Raw genomic sequence first — 13,085 nt, forward strand, 5'->3', positions numbered from 1 at the left:
TTTTCCTTTGTTTGGTTACGGGGAGTATGATTTGGGTGGTTTTTGGTAATTTTTTGTTTGGTCTTTCCTGAATCACTGTCACTGTCTACCTTTTTCTTTACTGCACAATCCTACTTTGAAGGGCTTATGGTTGTTAATATATCCACTTACCCCTACATAGAACAACCAAGATGCCCTTTACGGCTAACTACCAAACGCAAACTATTATTTCCTGCATCTCGATACCTATTTGTACTCTTTGATTATCCTACCTAACCCAGCCCTTCAACTAATCGAAACAATAAATTTGATCAAAATGGTGACTCACCCTTTTGAAAACCTGCCGCTGGCTCTTTCTACCTACTGGTTCCTTACGGATCCACCCACATTTCCATATCCCGAGCTCCGGGCCCATGCACCCATCGTCGCTGCAACATACGCGTGGGAATACAGTGGACGCCTTGATCCCCATCCCACTCACCCCACATTATACCCACACACATTAAGTAAGGACTCGGTCTTGACCGGCATTGTACAATGGGAGCTTGATATGAGCATTTCCAAAATCCGCGTGCGCTGGAACTCTGCGAACGTCGAAGCCACCTTGAACGCTGAAGTCAAACACATACCAGCTTCCAATTCTGCGGCGACTAGCTCCCCCACCCCCTTAGAACTTCACGAAGCTTCACTGCTCTACAACCCACTCATACTCTCATTTGCCCGATCATGCCTCGGCACCACCGTTGCTGATGGTGAATGTTGGTCTCTTGCCTCTGCCGCTTTGCAGTCCGCGCGGACCGCCGCTCTGCGTGCTGGTCATAGCCCGCCGATGCCCAGTATCGGCCGCGTCCACGGTGAAATCATCCTAGACTGGGACGCTGCCTCTTTGGTGCCGGCACAGGGCGTCTTAGAAGCCGCAGACGTCCGACCAGGGGACATCATCGAGCTGAGCAATGCGCACTTTCGGCACCAGCGAGTACTTCTCGGTGGTCTGGTGAGTAGTGAAGAGAGCGTGAGGGTTATCGAGCATACGGCGATAGTCGACAATGTAAAGGGGGGATGTATGGAAGTGCTCGAGCAGAATGCCAGTATGGGAAAGGTGGTCTCGGAGGGCAGATATGAGTTGGGCAAGATGGTCCAGGGTAGGCTGAAGGTGTATCGACCGGTGAAGGAGGTGGCGCTGAGCGTGCTGAACTTGAGGGACACATTGGATGTGTGGTAACGCAGTGGCTATCAAGATGGACAGCTCTCACTCTTGTTCCTATACTCCGTACTTCGTACTACGTAGCTCGTGGCATGTTTGTATTCGTGTTCAAAACACTGCGGTGTCCCTGCAATCATCAAGGCTCGCCAAAATGCCTGGCTGAGGCACCGCTTTTTGGTCTGCGCGCGTCTATCTTAATCTCCCGGTAATTGCGTCTGAAACAAACGGCTACCCCAACTATCGAAACACCACTATCGAGGAGGTAGTTAGGTTTGCCAACGTTCGTTTGCCCGGCTCAACCCCTGCTGAAACACCCTCTCAGCAGGGATGCGTGAAATCGTACCGGATCGGCAGCTCAATAATACCCAGCACCGGGAAACCCTGCCCTGGCGAATTTCGGGCGTTTTTGGCGCTCATTTGCTTGTTTGCCCTGGACTGCAGATGAGCTTTCCAATAATGCCGGTGGGTGGAAATAGTTGAAGTTCTCAGGCTAAAGCGGGGTTGGGACAAGATGCAAAATGCATTTTCTTTTGTAAAATTGTATCTATCAACACTCTGACAACAAACTTGTTTGTAGAATAAAGGGCAACGCTAGAAAAAGGGAGATAGTATGTAATAGACATGGAAAGCAAGGAAAGAATTCGACGAGAAATCAGGCACATGATCAAAAGGAAAGGTTGTGAAAAGAAGAAAAGCCTGAGTGACAATGAACACAAACCACGCTGGAGAACACAGGAAATTCCAAGGCTGCTTGATGGGCTGGGCCGACGAGCAAGTAAAGTAAACCCATTAAAAAGCTAGTATACGAAGTTGAGATGATGGTGATCCGGTTGGTGTCTTCTTTTCGGATTTCAGGGCTATAATATGAGAGTCGTAAAAAGTAATATGATCTCGGTTTCGTAGTTCCACTAGGAACGGAAAGTTAAGCAAGCAAAGTTCCGGGGAAAAGGGGGGGGGTTTTGAACATGACAGGCAGACAGGCTCTCTAGTTTGTCATCAAAAATGAAGGAAGCAAGCTGTATGGTGGCACAAGATCGAGGGAGGTCTTCGCATACCAAGCGAATCTGGACCAGGAAAAAAGTAAATAGTACACATAGGAAAACGCTGGTAATTCGCGGGAGTAGAAGAGAAAACGCCGCCAGTGATGCAGAATCATTAAAAAAAGTGTGTATAGACCTTGGATGATTCATGCACTTCCATCTCCTGTTGGACACATCAGCAAAAGCAGTGACACTTGATTAAGGATAGACGACTAACCATTTTAAAGGTATTGAGTTCCTCCTTGATCTGCTGGGCCAAAAGAGGGGTCAAACGATTACAAGTGGCAATATCCCCGCGACGATCATACTCGCCGCTGGGCCATGTATCATGAAACTGAATTCTAGGACTGAAAGAAATGTTTTTGGCCGAGTTCTGAGGTGTGGCAGGGGCGCTATTTGCTCGCACCGCATTGAAGCGGCCACCGGGGAGAAAATATTCATCGCCTTCGATTGTCACAGAGTCGGTTCGACGATGACCAGAACGAGGAGGTCGTTCGTCCCGAGGGGTACTGGGGGCACTAGAGCGTGGTGACTCTGTAAAGTGGGCTTCCGATGGACGCATAACTGGGGAGGAGCCGCCAGGTAGAGTCTCTGTCGGAGTGTCAGTGGCTGCAAAATGCAGAGGGAGGGGGGTATTGCGCATACTCTTCAGAATACCCTTTTTAACAGCAGCGAGGACTTCGGCTCTCTCCTTATCTCCCCCCAAAATACTTTTACGTGAACGAAGAACATCATTCTGCTCAGTGGCATTCTTCGACAAGGCCGAATCTTCCGAAATTCGGTCAACTGCACGAACACCGGGTGTTTCCGTGATCACGGATGTAGAAGTCTCCCGTTGAGCTTCAACCGTAACTCGTGAGACCTGAGGCATTGTCGGTTCTACCCGACTTGACTCTAGCGACACATTATGCAGGGATTTTGGTCGAAATAACCCTACAAGCGAGCGAGTAGATCTCTTCACGCCTTTACCCATCTTGCGTAGCATGATGGAGGCGGAAGATGCAGTTGAAGAAACAGAAATATTATCTGTGGATCCCGTAAAAAAGTGACCCTGGCCAGAATATATGTTTTCACCAAGCCCACTGGCCTCCTGCTTCTGAGCGATCGCGGCCTGCTCAGCACCCAGCTCTTCGTCAAGTTGCTGCTTGCGAGTCATGCTTGGGCTATCTGGAGCGGACGCTCCACGAAGTTCAGCCACGCTGCTGAAAGATAAAGCGCGTCGAAGTCTTGATTTTCCACCTTTTCCGCCTTTCTTTGAGAGTTCGATTAGTCGTTTAGCAGCAGGACTCTGAAATTTGGGTTGTTCAGAAGAGGTCTCTGGCAACTTGCTTTCAACACGGTCAGATGTGGCATTGGAATCTATGACGGCGGATTGAGAGAGGGGCGAAGTGCCCGGGCGTTTTGATACTTCAACAGTGGGTCGCAAATTCGTTGGGTTTGCAGGTTTTGAATCTTGCTTCGAGTTGGAAAACTGAGAATCGGCCTAGAATCCGTTAGAATCTGACAAGGAACTAAACCCAAAGTAAACAAGATTGCAAAAACATACTGAAATTGGTGAGCGAGTAGTAGGCCCGACGTTATCTTGACTATTAGACGATGGGGCCTGGGATACGCCCAGCTTTGACTGAGTGCTTGTCTCTACAGCGTCAAGTAGTGACTTGGAGCTTGAAGACGATTCTGGGGTTGTCAGGCTAGCGAGACCGTTATCCAAACTCCCAAGGCTCCTACGACGGTAGCGTTTAGCAAGCTCGGGGGTAGCTTTTTCGGGGGCAGGAGCAGCGTCTGCACTAGCATTTCGACTGTGCTGTACAAAGCTTGTCGTCAACTCGGGGAGCTGTGGTGGAGAAAATGAAAGAGCCGGATACTTCTCTCCCAGCTCTGCGTCAGGCGAAGCAGATGGGCTCAATGGGGCGGTAGCGACAGTGCTGCTGGCATTAGTAGATGGCGCGCTCAAGTTGATTGGGTCGGGGCGTCGCTGGGTACGACGATAACGATCGGGTGACGGTTTGGGAAAAGCAGGCGATGAAGCTGGAGGAGACAATGTGAGAGGAGGAAGAGAGAGATCCAAGGTGGATAATGGGCGGGGGGCACGCTCAGTCTTCACGTGCCGCGGGGGTAGAGCTGAATCATCTTTCGAACGAGTAGAATGAATGGAAGAGGTAACGGAGGCGGACGAATTAGTAGATACCGAACCAGCAGCATGATGGAAGTGTGTACGCGAGGGAATAACGCCAGGATAAGGGGGGTTCGAGTCTGCCTGCGAGGGTATGGGGGTCGATGTGGTTAAGTTGTCTCCTTTCATCAGGGAGTTCGGGCGAGGCTGAGAAGGCGGATTGGCTGCGTTTGCTAAACTGGGAGTACTCGTGAAAGCATAGGGTGCGACGGGCGGGTTACCAGCGGAGGAGGGGGCGTTTCTATAGCCGGTGATAGGAGCGACGCCGCCATAGGACTGACGCGTATTCGAGGTGTTTCGAGCCATTTGATGTTGTTGTTGTGACTGCTGTTGCTGTAACTGGGAGGTCCCTGATGACGAGGCAGGGCGTGAATGGAGCAAGGTGATTGTAGTGGCTTGCTGTGGAATGGTTTGAACCAATGCGGCCATGGTTGACGCGCTCGTTGGGCGATCAAGAAAAAAAGGGGAGCGGGACGAAGCGAGGTCGAGGAGACAAAGCTGTTGCAAAAACGCTAGCGTGATCAGGGCAGAGGCATGGAGTGAGGATTGGTGGGAGAAGAAACAGCCTGTTCGATCGGCAATGTTAGTTCGGCCGTGATCATGCAACACCTCCACAGGCCACGCGTATTCTGGAGAAAATGGAGGGTGATTTCGCGGGCGATTTTAAGATTGTAGCGACGAAGGAAACGGTAGGGAGGGCATAAACGGGGAGGGTCTCACCAGCACTAGAGTTGTAACAAAACGGCGAATTTGAGACAATGGCTAATGAGGCACCAGCAGACGCAGAAACGAATTAACGACGGACGCTCATGACAACAACGATACGGAGGGGCAGAGCGAGGGAGGAGGTCGATTGGGTGAAAGTAGAGACGCAGTCGTTTATATGTAGTCGACCAGTAAAGAGATACAGCGCAAGACAAGCAGTGCCAAAAAAGGGGAGCCAAACGAGGGAGACAAGGGCGATTATGTTTGAAAAAAGAAAAAAGTAGTTGAAGAGAAAGAAGAAAAGAAGCGCCAGATCCGAGAGCCAGTAAGTAGTGAAGAGAAGGGCAGTAAGGATGGGGGAAGGGAGGCCACCAACACACAAACCCCCTGTCCAAGAAAAACACAGCAGAGGCAAGAAAACGAGAAGGGGGGAGGAGAAGGAGGAAAAGGACACACCACCACCACAGCAACACCACAGCAACAGCAGGATGGCGGGGAGGGTTGGCGAGGCGAAGAAAAGAAGAAGAGGAGGAGGAGGAGAGCGGAGGAAGAAGAGGGAGTGAAGGTGAGGAGTGAGGTTGAGTTGCCCAAAACAGGCACGGACGTGACAGAACGGCAGCGCGCGCTGGCCGCCCGCTCAAATACCGTACGGGCTCCGTATTAGGGGGTGCGTGGAGGGAAACGCCGCCGTGGCCAATCACCGCGCGCGCGGCGGGCCGGGCTATGCTGCTTCAGGCTTAGCGGAGAGCCTGCGCCGATCGCCTGCTGGACGACCGCTGATTGGCGGGAGCAGCTGACTCAGCCACGGTCGGTCGGGCGTGCGAGAGAGACACACGGGAAGGAGAGAGAGAGAGAGAGAGAGAGAGAGAGAAGCGAGCGAGCAAGAGAAGGTGGGCAAGACGGTGCGAGCAGCCGAAGAGCCCCTACGCGAGAAATGGATGTACTAGAAACAGAACAGACATGCTTTTGATAGCCTACAAGCCCACTCCCTGCCTACATACGCCGAACAGCGACTGAGAAACACGCAACCCGCCCATCCCTGCACCAGAACGCCCCCGCGCGCTGCGAAACCGCCCGCCTTGATTCGTGGCCCGCCTGTCCCCCGGCTCCCCCTCCAGAAAATCCGTCGCCCATCCAACGGCATCTGATTCACCAAGCCTGCAAATCATCTGCTGCTGCGTTTTCCGCCTGCCGCATCCTAGTCCGTGGCTCCGCCTCCCTAGTTAGCTAGCTAGTCCGTTCGCGATGTAGTTACGCTCTGCCGCCCTTCTTCTTGCCCGCCCGGCTGCTACGCACCGGCACCCACGGGGCCTCCGCCGAACTCTGCTCGGGTGGCATGATACCTACCGCTGATCCAGCGCCTTCGGCCACATGCAGGCCCTCTCCACGCTGCGTCGTTCGGTGCGCTTTCGCCTCTACAGCCTGCTGCTTGCGGGTCATAATATCCTCAATGTTCGCCTCATACGCGGCGGGATCCACCGGTGTGCGACTCCTGTCCGTGCCCGGAGCCACCTGTACCCCAACAGGATGCTTGGTGGTGGCACTGAAGCGTCGCTCGGCGCGCGCCTGCTTCTTCGTCAGGACTTGCTCGACGTTGGCTTCGTACGCCTCTGGGTGCGGAGTGCTGGTGGGAGACTCGTTGTCGGTCGGAACGGTGCCGTCGCCGTGCATCTCAATGACAGCGTTCTGGATCTCGCGTGTGACGCCCTTGAGCGCATCGAAACCCGCCTTCTCGGCCGCGTGGGTATGCGATACCGAGCGTTTCGCGCCAGGTACAGTACGTCGAAGGTAGGAGCGCACGAAGAAGCGTGCAAACAGCCAGGTCAGCGGCAAGAGATAGAACACGTTCAGCCAGATGGCAAACGCCTGTCCACTGGTGTCCATGCAGGTGAATGTTCTGGCTTCCAGTGCGTATCGCACCTCCTGCTTATTCAAGGTCGCGTGTGCAGCCTGCACGCCGTCAGTACCGAACAGCGTGCCGTTGCTGTTGACAACATTCTCGGCCACGCCTTCATGACCGGCCGCGCGCAGTGCTAGCTTCTTCAGCCATGAGCCAACTCCTCCTTGTGTATCGTTCGTGACTGCAACAATTGACGGCAGGATTGACGTGAGAGGCCGAAACGACACTGCATGAGGAACCGGAAATGGAATGGAATAAGAAATAAAGAGATGGCTAGCAGCCAGGGCGGTACCAAAGATGAACTGCAAAATCTGCATTGTGGTAAGAGATTTCTTGATGCGAACGGGTACGCGAATGTTGACCGCGGTCAGGGTATAGTAGGTGTACTGCTAGAGGTCAGCAACAGCACGAGATATCTGCAGCGGGACATGAGATACGTACCATGAGTGCGTGAATGGCGGAATTAACTAGTACGAAGATCCAGATCGGCGAGGCCATGTAGCGGATTCCAGCCCACATACACATCATGGCACCGGCGTGGTGGTAGGTCTGCAAGGTCGAACTCTTCTTACCCTTCGCAAGGATGATGGCGGTATCCAAGACCTCATAAAATTTGGACAGATAGAAGATCCAGCCGAAAAATGCCAATCCCTTGTTCCAGAGCCGCCCAACATCGGTAGGGTCGGGTACGTTCCCTGGTGCCAGCGTGAATTCCGGATTTAAAATGGCCCATGAATCGGAGGTGGTGTTGAAGACAGCGGCGTTTCCCAGACCACGTGGGCCATTGATTTTGCACAAAGCGTCAACGACATTCACAATACCCGAGCCCTGCATCTCCTCACGCTGGGGCCATGACCCGCGGAAGGCCTCAAGCATGCCCAAGAAAGTCCATGCAGAATACACGGCGAGGAACACATTGTGTAGAACCACAAAGAGCCGAAACGGCGTGGTCTTGCTGATGGGCCATGGAGTGTTTCCGCGGCTCTTATTGAGACGATTGATGAAGACGACGGCGATGGCATAAACGAGGGCGATAGTGACCGGCACGCGGACGTCCAAGGCAGCCTTGAACAGGTGCGGCGGAATCGTGAAGGGCTGCGCCCATGAGGCGTCAACGGGCGGAGCGGGAATGGTGTCGGGCTGGTGACCGGGGGGGAATTGGAGGAAGGAGCGCGGCGGAAAGCGCAGGTGAACCGTGGGCCAGCTGGGGGACGCGGTGAAGAGACCCATGGTTGCGGGAGGATATGAAGCGTGTTGCGGATAGAACAAGCGAGAGTTGGCGGGCGCACTTAGATCATAGCTCTGATGACTTCAGACTTGATAACAAGGTTTTGGCGAGTATTGTCGCAGAACACAGAGAGAAGACGTGCACGCAGCACCACCGCTGGCGTTTGCTCGAGGCTGTCGAACGAGGACCAGGTGCACAAGACAAGCAGCAGGCGGATGGGAAAACGGCGGCAGCAGAATGATGAGCAAACATGCAAAACAGGCCGTGGTTTGTTGGGAGCTCTAGGGCCAATGGGAGGCCGACGTTGTGGAATCGTGAGGCGTACGGTAATACAGCCCCGCTGACTAACTGCGCCGGGCCCGCTGAGTCAGCAGCCGTCGACGGAATGACGTCGCACGCCGTCGCCGCCCTAGCCTGAAGCGGCTAGTGCCCGCGTGTCGTTCCCCAACGCTTTCGCGGAAAAGAGATTCTCCGGCTTGGACGCGACATACATGGTGTGTTCTGCCCGCCGTACCCTACCGAGGTATACATAGCAGTACTGCGTACGGAGTATTCCGCCACCGTGGCTCGCAGGCCCGGTACCTCGCTAGCTAACTACTCCTGATTGAAGTCAACCACCACTCGCCCGGCCACCTGTCCCCGCCGCAACCGCTCAACGGCCTCCGCCATCCGTGCCAGCGGCCACTTCTCGTAGATCGGTAGCAGCAGCCCCTATTCTGCGTGAGTCGCCCGCCGATAGCTAGTTAGTTAGTTAACTAGGTGTTTTCACTCACCCGCTGTGCAAACTCCAGTGCCCGCGCCGTGTCCTGCATGGATCCCACCAGCGTGCCCACCACCGACAGGTTGCGGAACACAAACTGCGACGGATGCGCGCCAAACACATAATCGCTCGCCGACGCTGCCAGCCGTTAGACCTGTCCAACAGGCATCTTGGAATCAAAACACAACTTACGCAACCCGATACACATCACCTTGGCGCCCGCCCGCTGTCCGGTAAATGATATCGCCGCCGGATACGCCTGCGGTGCCGTCACAAACACCGCATGCGCGCCCACCCCTCCGCATAGCGCGATGATCTCCTGCGCCACGTCCTTGCTCGTGCCAAAATCGACAAAGTGCTCCGCGCCCATCTTCAGGCACAGCTCCCGCTTCACATCCCCCGTGTCAACTGCGATAGGCCGCAGACCCATTGCCTTCGCCAGCTGCACCCCCTGGATCCCAACTCCACCGCCGCCTCCCGGGAACACGGCCCAGTCTCCAGGTCGAAGTCTGGACTCCTCCAAGCTGCGAAGGATGGTCGACGCACTGCACATGATGGGCTACGCCAAGGTCCAGTTAACGCTGTCCGACCCCGTGTAAGGGCAGGAATACCTACTGCTGCCACCTCGTCCGGCACCTCGTCGGGAATTGCCGTTGTATATCGAGCCGGGCTGGTAATATACTGCTGGTACGTGCCCGCAACATGAAGACCCGTCAGGACAGTTTTCGAGCAGTACGTCTCCTTATCGCTCCGGCATAGCTCGCAGGAGCCGCATGTATCCCACACCGGCTTGACACCCGCTCGATCACCAACCTTCCAGTTCTTCACGTTCGACCCTAGCTTCACCACCACACCTGCTCCCTCGTGGCCGGGAGATCGTACGTTGCTGCTACTCATCCGCGCCACGCCCAAGTCCCCAAGCATATAATGAATGTCGGAGTAGCAGAGCCCCGTCACGTTTAGCTTGATCAGAACCTCATCCGGGCCTGAAAGCGCATATGAGTTCCGGTTATCTTGCTGTGTGAGTGATAGGGAGCGTAGCACTCACCGGGCTCCGGCACCACCACATCTTCGATTCTCAATTCAAAACTGGGGCCTTCATTGTATACCACTCCCGCCTTACATGTTTTGGGAATCTTGAAGTGGCAAGTAGACCCGGGTTCTGTAGTGTCGATTGCCATCTTATCTTGCCTCGGTGGAATACTCGCAAGCATGAATTGTTTCTAAAACTCCATACTATATGCGAGAACCCTTCCAACCTATATATCTCGCACTGACGAGAACTCACTATACCACTCCAGCTCTCTACCCCGCTTTATGCCTATAACACCGGATCAAGGGAGCCGGTACAATGGTGCACAAGTCCTACGTGGTTGGTCAAGTTGCCTCTCTGTCCCATGCAGTGATTATCTCGTATGAAGCGAGGTTTGACAAGTCAGAGACAGTTACGCTAGCCTCCCGGTATATTCCAATAACCCGATATTTCTTCTTGCATCATCACCTACCTGCACTGCTCTCGATGTCTGATGCGGTCGCTGCAGGCCAAACTGTCTGGAATGCCGCTTAACGAGGCTTGGCCCAGAGCTGGTTCGGAACGGAATTACCGCAACAGGGATAGAATCAGAAAAGTTTCCGGCTACTGTAGATGATATTTTCAGTCGCCGTGGGAATACGGGAAGGCGCCTATCAAATGACGTTTTGACCACCCTCCACGGATAAATTCTTGTTGACTGAGATTTATCACTCGAGATACCATAGTCATGATGTAGTACATACATATCGTACAAAGCGGCGCGTAAATATAACCAGTTAACGGCTACTGTTATTTAGTTAATAGTGTAGAAGTCACCTAGCTCCGGTGGTGGTAGTCATAGATAGCCCACCTCTTTCCGCCACCCCCCGGCCTGGCTACCATCGCAAAAGACAGGAATTTGGCCGTTGGCATCAGATGATTTCGGAATTTCGTGAGGCAGAACTTCCGCAACAATGTGGAGCTATCTTCGGTCATATTTTGAACCTACTGATCCACAACAGTTTGGCCTGGCTCTTCCACCCCAGCCGGTGACCATCCGAGGCATCAGATTCCCTGCTGATAGGTCCAAACCCCACCTACTCTCTCTCACTACAACGACATACGGCGTACATGATGGAGGTGATTGTTGTTGGGGTCACATCCCGGATTTAAGAGGCTTCTGGGAGACCACAAGGGCATGGCAGTGGCGAGACTTTGAAACATTTCATCTCGACCGACAACCACTCGGCAGCTGTAATGGACTATACGTTCTCTTCTACTCGTTCGACCTCGAGACATTGCCCGAGAACAATAACTTTCCGCCGGCGATCTTTGGGCGGCAGCGGGCTTTCGCTGGCGATGCGTTTGTTGTCAAACTTAAGAGCGATGACATCGAGTCGGATCTTGGAGATGATGGGTGGGCGGCCTGGGATGATGTGCCCTTGGATATCCTAACCCTACCGATTATGAAAATCTGAACAGGTCGATACCTTACTGTACGGTCCCTTTTTGACAGTTTTATATGGTAGGTTTTGGTCGATACTTTGGTGGAAGACTCACATCTTTGGACGCCGCTCTCCATGTTGCCGCCGCCCTCCGTGGGGGAGGGGGATCGGCAGCCCAAGCGCGTTCGGCCTATGAAGACTCGCATTTGAGGCCTGGCAGACAAACGTGAAACGCAACATAGTAATCGCAATCCTGTCTCTCACCCCCAAGGCCTTTCTATTATTGACTGGTCTAATTATGGAACATCCCACGCTTGATGGAAGATGCTTGAATGGTGAATAGACATTCTTGGCTCACCCCATTGCTGAGTAATGCCATCAAAGGTAGCCAATCTGATATTGAGCCCGGCATGTTGAATAGCGCCATTGAATCAGTGGCATGGCTGCTTTGTGTGTTCCTGTCAACTGTTGGCTATTTGATGAAAGGCAATCCTATGTAATTGCCAGGACCTCGAATTCTAATGTGTATCTACAAGATCATTCTTTTGCCCGCTGCTCTGCCTTTTCTTACTAGAGAAACTTCCTCTATAGTATCTGCTGCTGAGTTGTTGCCGCTGGTCTCGATGATTCGAAATGGCATTCTTGAAGCGGATACTGATATTTAATGCACTGCTTTTCACGCCTCTTCATGCCCACATGAGGCTCCATTACCCACCTTCCTTCGCAGCGGAGAATAACCCCCACCGCACCGACCCTCCAGATAATCAACTCGAGTACCCCTATAACTGCTGCGGCAAAACAACCATTTACCCGTGCCGTGGCTATCTCAATCTCCTTGGATCAGATCAAGGAAAGCCGGTGGCCCGATGGTCAGCGGGTTCGGCCCAGAATTTCACCTTGATTGGAACAGGGAATCACTATGGTGGCTCGTGCCAAGCGGGATTCAGTGTAGACAAGGGCAAAAGCTGGAAGGTGATCAGCAGTTATGAAGGAAATTGCCCGCATCGTCGAGGTCGGAGCGACACTCCGAGCGAACAGGCCTTTCAGTTCACTGTGCCATCGGATATGCCCCCCGGCGACCATGTGTTTGCCTGGACTTGGATTAACCGGGAGCAAGAGTTCTATATGCTCTGCTCTCCAGTCACCATTACTGCCAAAGCAGCAGCCGGCCTGCCCTCTAATTCTGCCTTTCCGTCGCCTCCTGTCCCCGCACCCTCTTCTCTACCCAAAGATTCCGCCTCCTTGGCCGGTATTTATCCACCAAGACAAATAAACCGCCCCACGCGGCAGCCGGAATTGGAGCCCACCATAGCCAGCAAGTCAGTGCGACGCCGAGGTCGGTTCAAGGTTAAGGAAGGGCGGCGCGGGCCAGAAAATGAAGACCCACCCGCTAATCACAGTGCTTTCGATGATCGGCCTGGCTTCCTGATAGCAAATATTGGAAATGGTTGCAAAACAGTCAACGGCAAGGCTGAGGTGAAGTATCCCAACCCTGGGCCGGATATCGTTCGTGGAGACGGAGAGTATCCCCTTGAGCTTCCGTGGCCAATCAACAAATGTAGTTAGTGGTTAACCCAAGGCCTGTTTGCTTTGTTTGCTTACTTTGGCGTGTTTGTCGCATTTGTTTCTGTTTGGGTCA

General features: G+C 53.5%; 6 protein-coding genes across 6 annotated transcripts; 3 read left to right on the top strand and 3 right to left on the bottom strand.

Moving 5' to 3' along the window:
• Window positions 1-295: 295 nt before the first annotated feature.
• Window positions 296-1,201, top strand: LOZ57_006194 (uncharacterized protein; the record flags this gene model as incomplete). Its single annotated transcript, XM_049255214.1, has 1 exon — window positions 296-1,201. The coding sequence occupies one exon, from the start codon at window positions 296-298 to the stop codon at window positions 1,199-1,201; it is 906 nt and encodes a 301-aa protein (XP_049105817.1).
• Window positions 1,202-2,338: 1,137 nt separating this feature from the next.
• BNI4 (bud neck involved protein) lies at window positions 2,339-4,825 on the bottom strand (the record flags this gene model as incomplete). Its single annotated transcript, XM_049255215.1, has 3 exons — window positions 2,339-2,386; window positions 2,441-3,706; window positions 3,770-4,825. The coding sequence occupies 3 exons, from the start codon at window positions 4,823-4,825 to the stop codon at window positions 2,339-2,341; spliced, it is 2,370 nt and encodes a 789-aa protein (XP_049105818.1).
• A 1,527-nt stretch (window positions 4,826-6,352) lies between these two features.
• On the bottom strand, window positions 6,353-8,231 carry LOZ57_006196 (uncharacterized protein; the record flags this gene model as incomplete). Its single annotated transcript, XM_049255216.1, has 2 exons — window positions 6,353-7,387; window positions 7,443-8,231. The coding sequence occupies 2 exons, from the start codon at window positions 8,229-8,231 to the stop codon at window positions 6,353-6,355; spliced, it is 1,824 nt and encodes a 607-aa protein (XP_049105819.1).
• A 753-nt stretch (window positions 8,232-8,984) lies between these two features.
• Window positions 8,985-10,203, bottom strand: LOZ57_006197 (uncharacterized protein; the record flags this gene model as incomplete). Its single annotated transcript, XM_049255217.1, has 4 exons — window positions 8,985-9,127; window positions 9,182-9,548; window positions 9,605-9,975; window positions 10,038-10,203. The coding sequence occupies 4 exons, from the start codon at window positions 10,201-10,203 to the stop codon at window positions 8,985-8,987; spliced, it is 1,047 nt and encodes a 348-aa protein (XP_049105820.1).
• A 772-nt stretch (window positions 10,204-10,975) lies between these two features.
• On the top strand, window positions 10,976-11,479 carry LOZ57_006198 (uncharacterized protein; the record flags this gene model as incomplete). The annotated part of the gene is made up of 1 exon (XM_049255218.1): window positions 10,976-11,479. The coding sequence occupies one exon, from the start codon at window positions 10,976-10,978 to the stop codon at window positions 11,477-11,479; it is 504 nt and encodes a 167-aa protein (XP_049105821.1).
• A 663-nt stretch (window positions 11,480-12,142) lies between these two features.
• Window positions 12,143-13,012, top strand: LOZ57_006199 (uncharacterized protein; the record flags this gene model as incomplete). The annotated part of the gene is made up of 1 exon (XM_049255219.1): window positions 12,143-13,012. The coding sequence occupies one exon, from the start codon at window positions 12,143-12,145 to the stop codon at window positions 13,010-13,012; it is 870 nt and encodes a 289-aa protein (XP_049105822.1).
• Between the last annotated feature and the right edge of the window lie 73 nt (window positions 13,013-13,085).

Source organism: Ophidiomyces ophidiicola (assembly GCF_022830035.1).
Source record: "Ophidiomyces ophidiicola strain CBS 122913 chromosome Unknown scaffold_37, whole genome shotgun sequence".
In the NCBI taxonomy this organism is placed as follows: Eukaryota; Fungi; Ascomycota; class Eurotiomycetes; order Onygenales; family Onygenaceae; genus Ophidiomyces; species Ophidiomyces ophidiicola.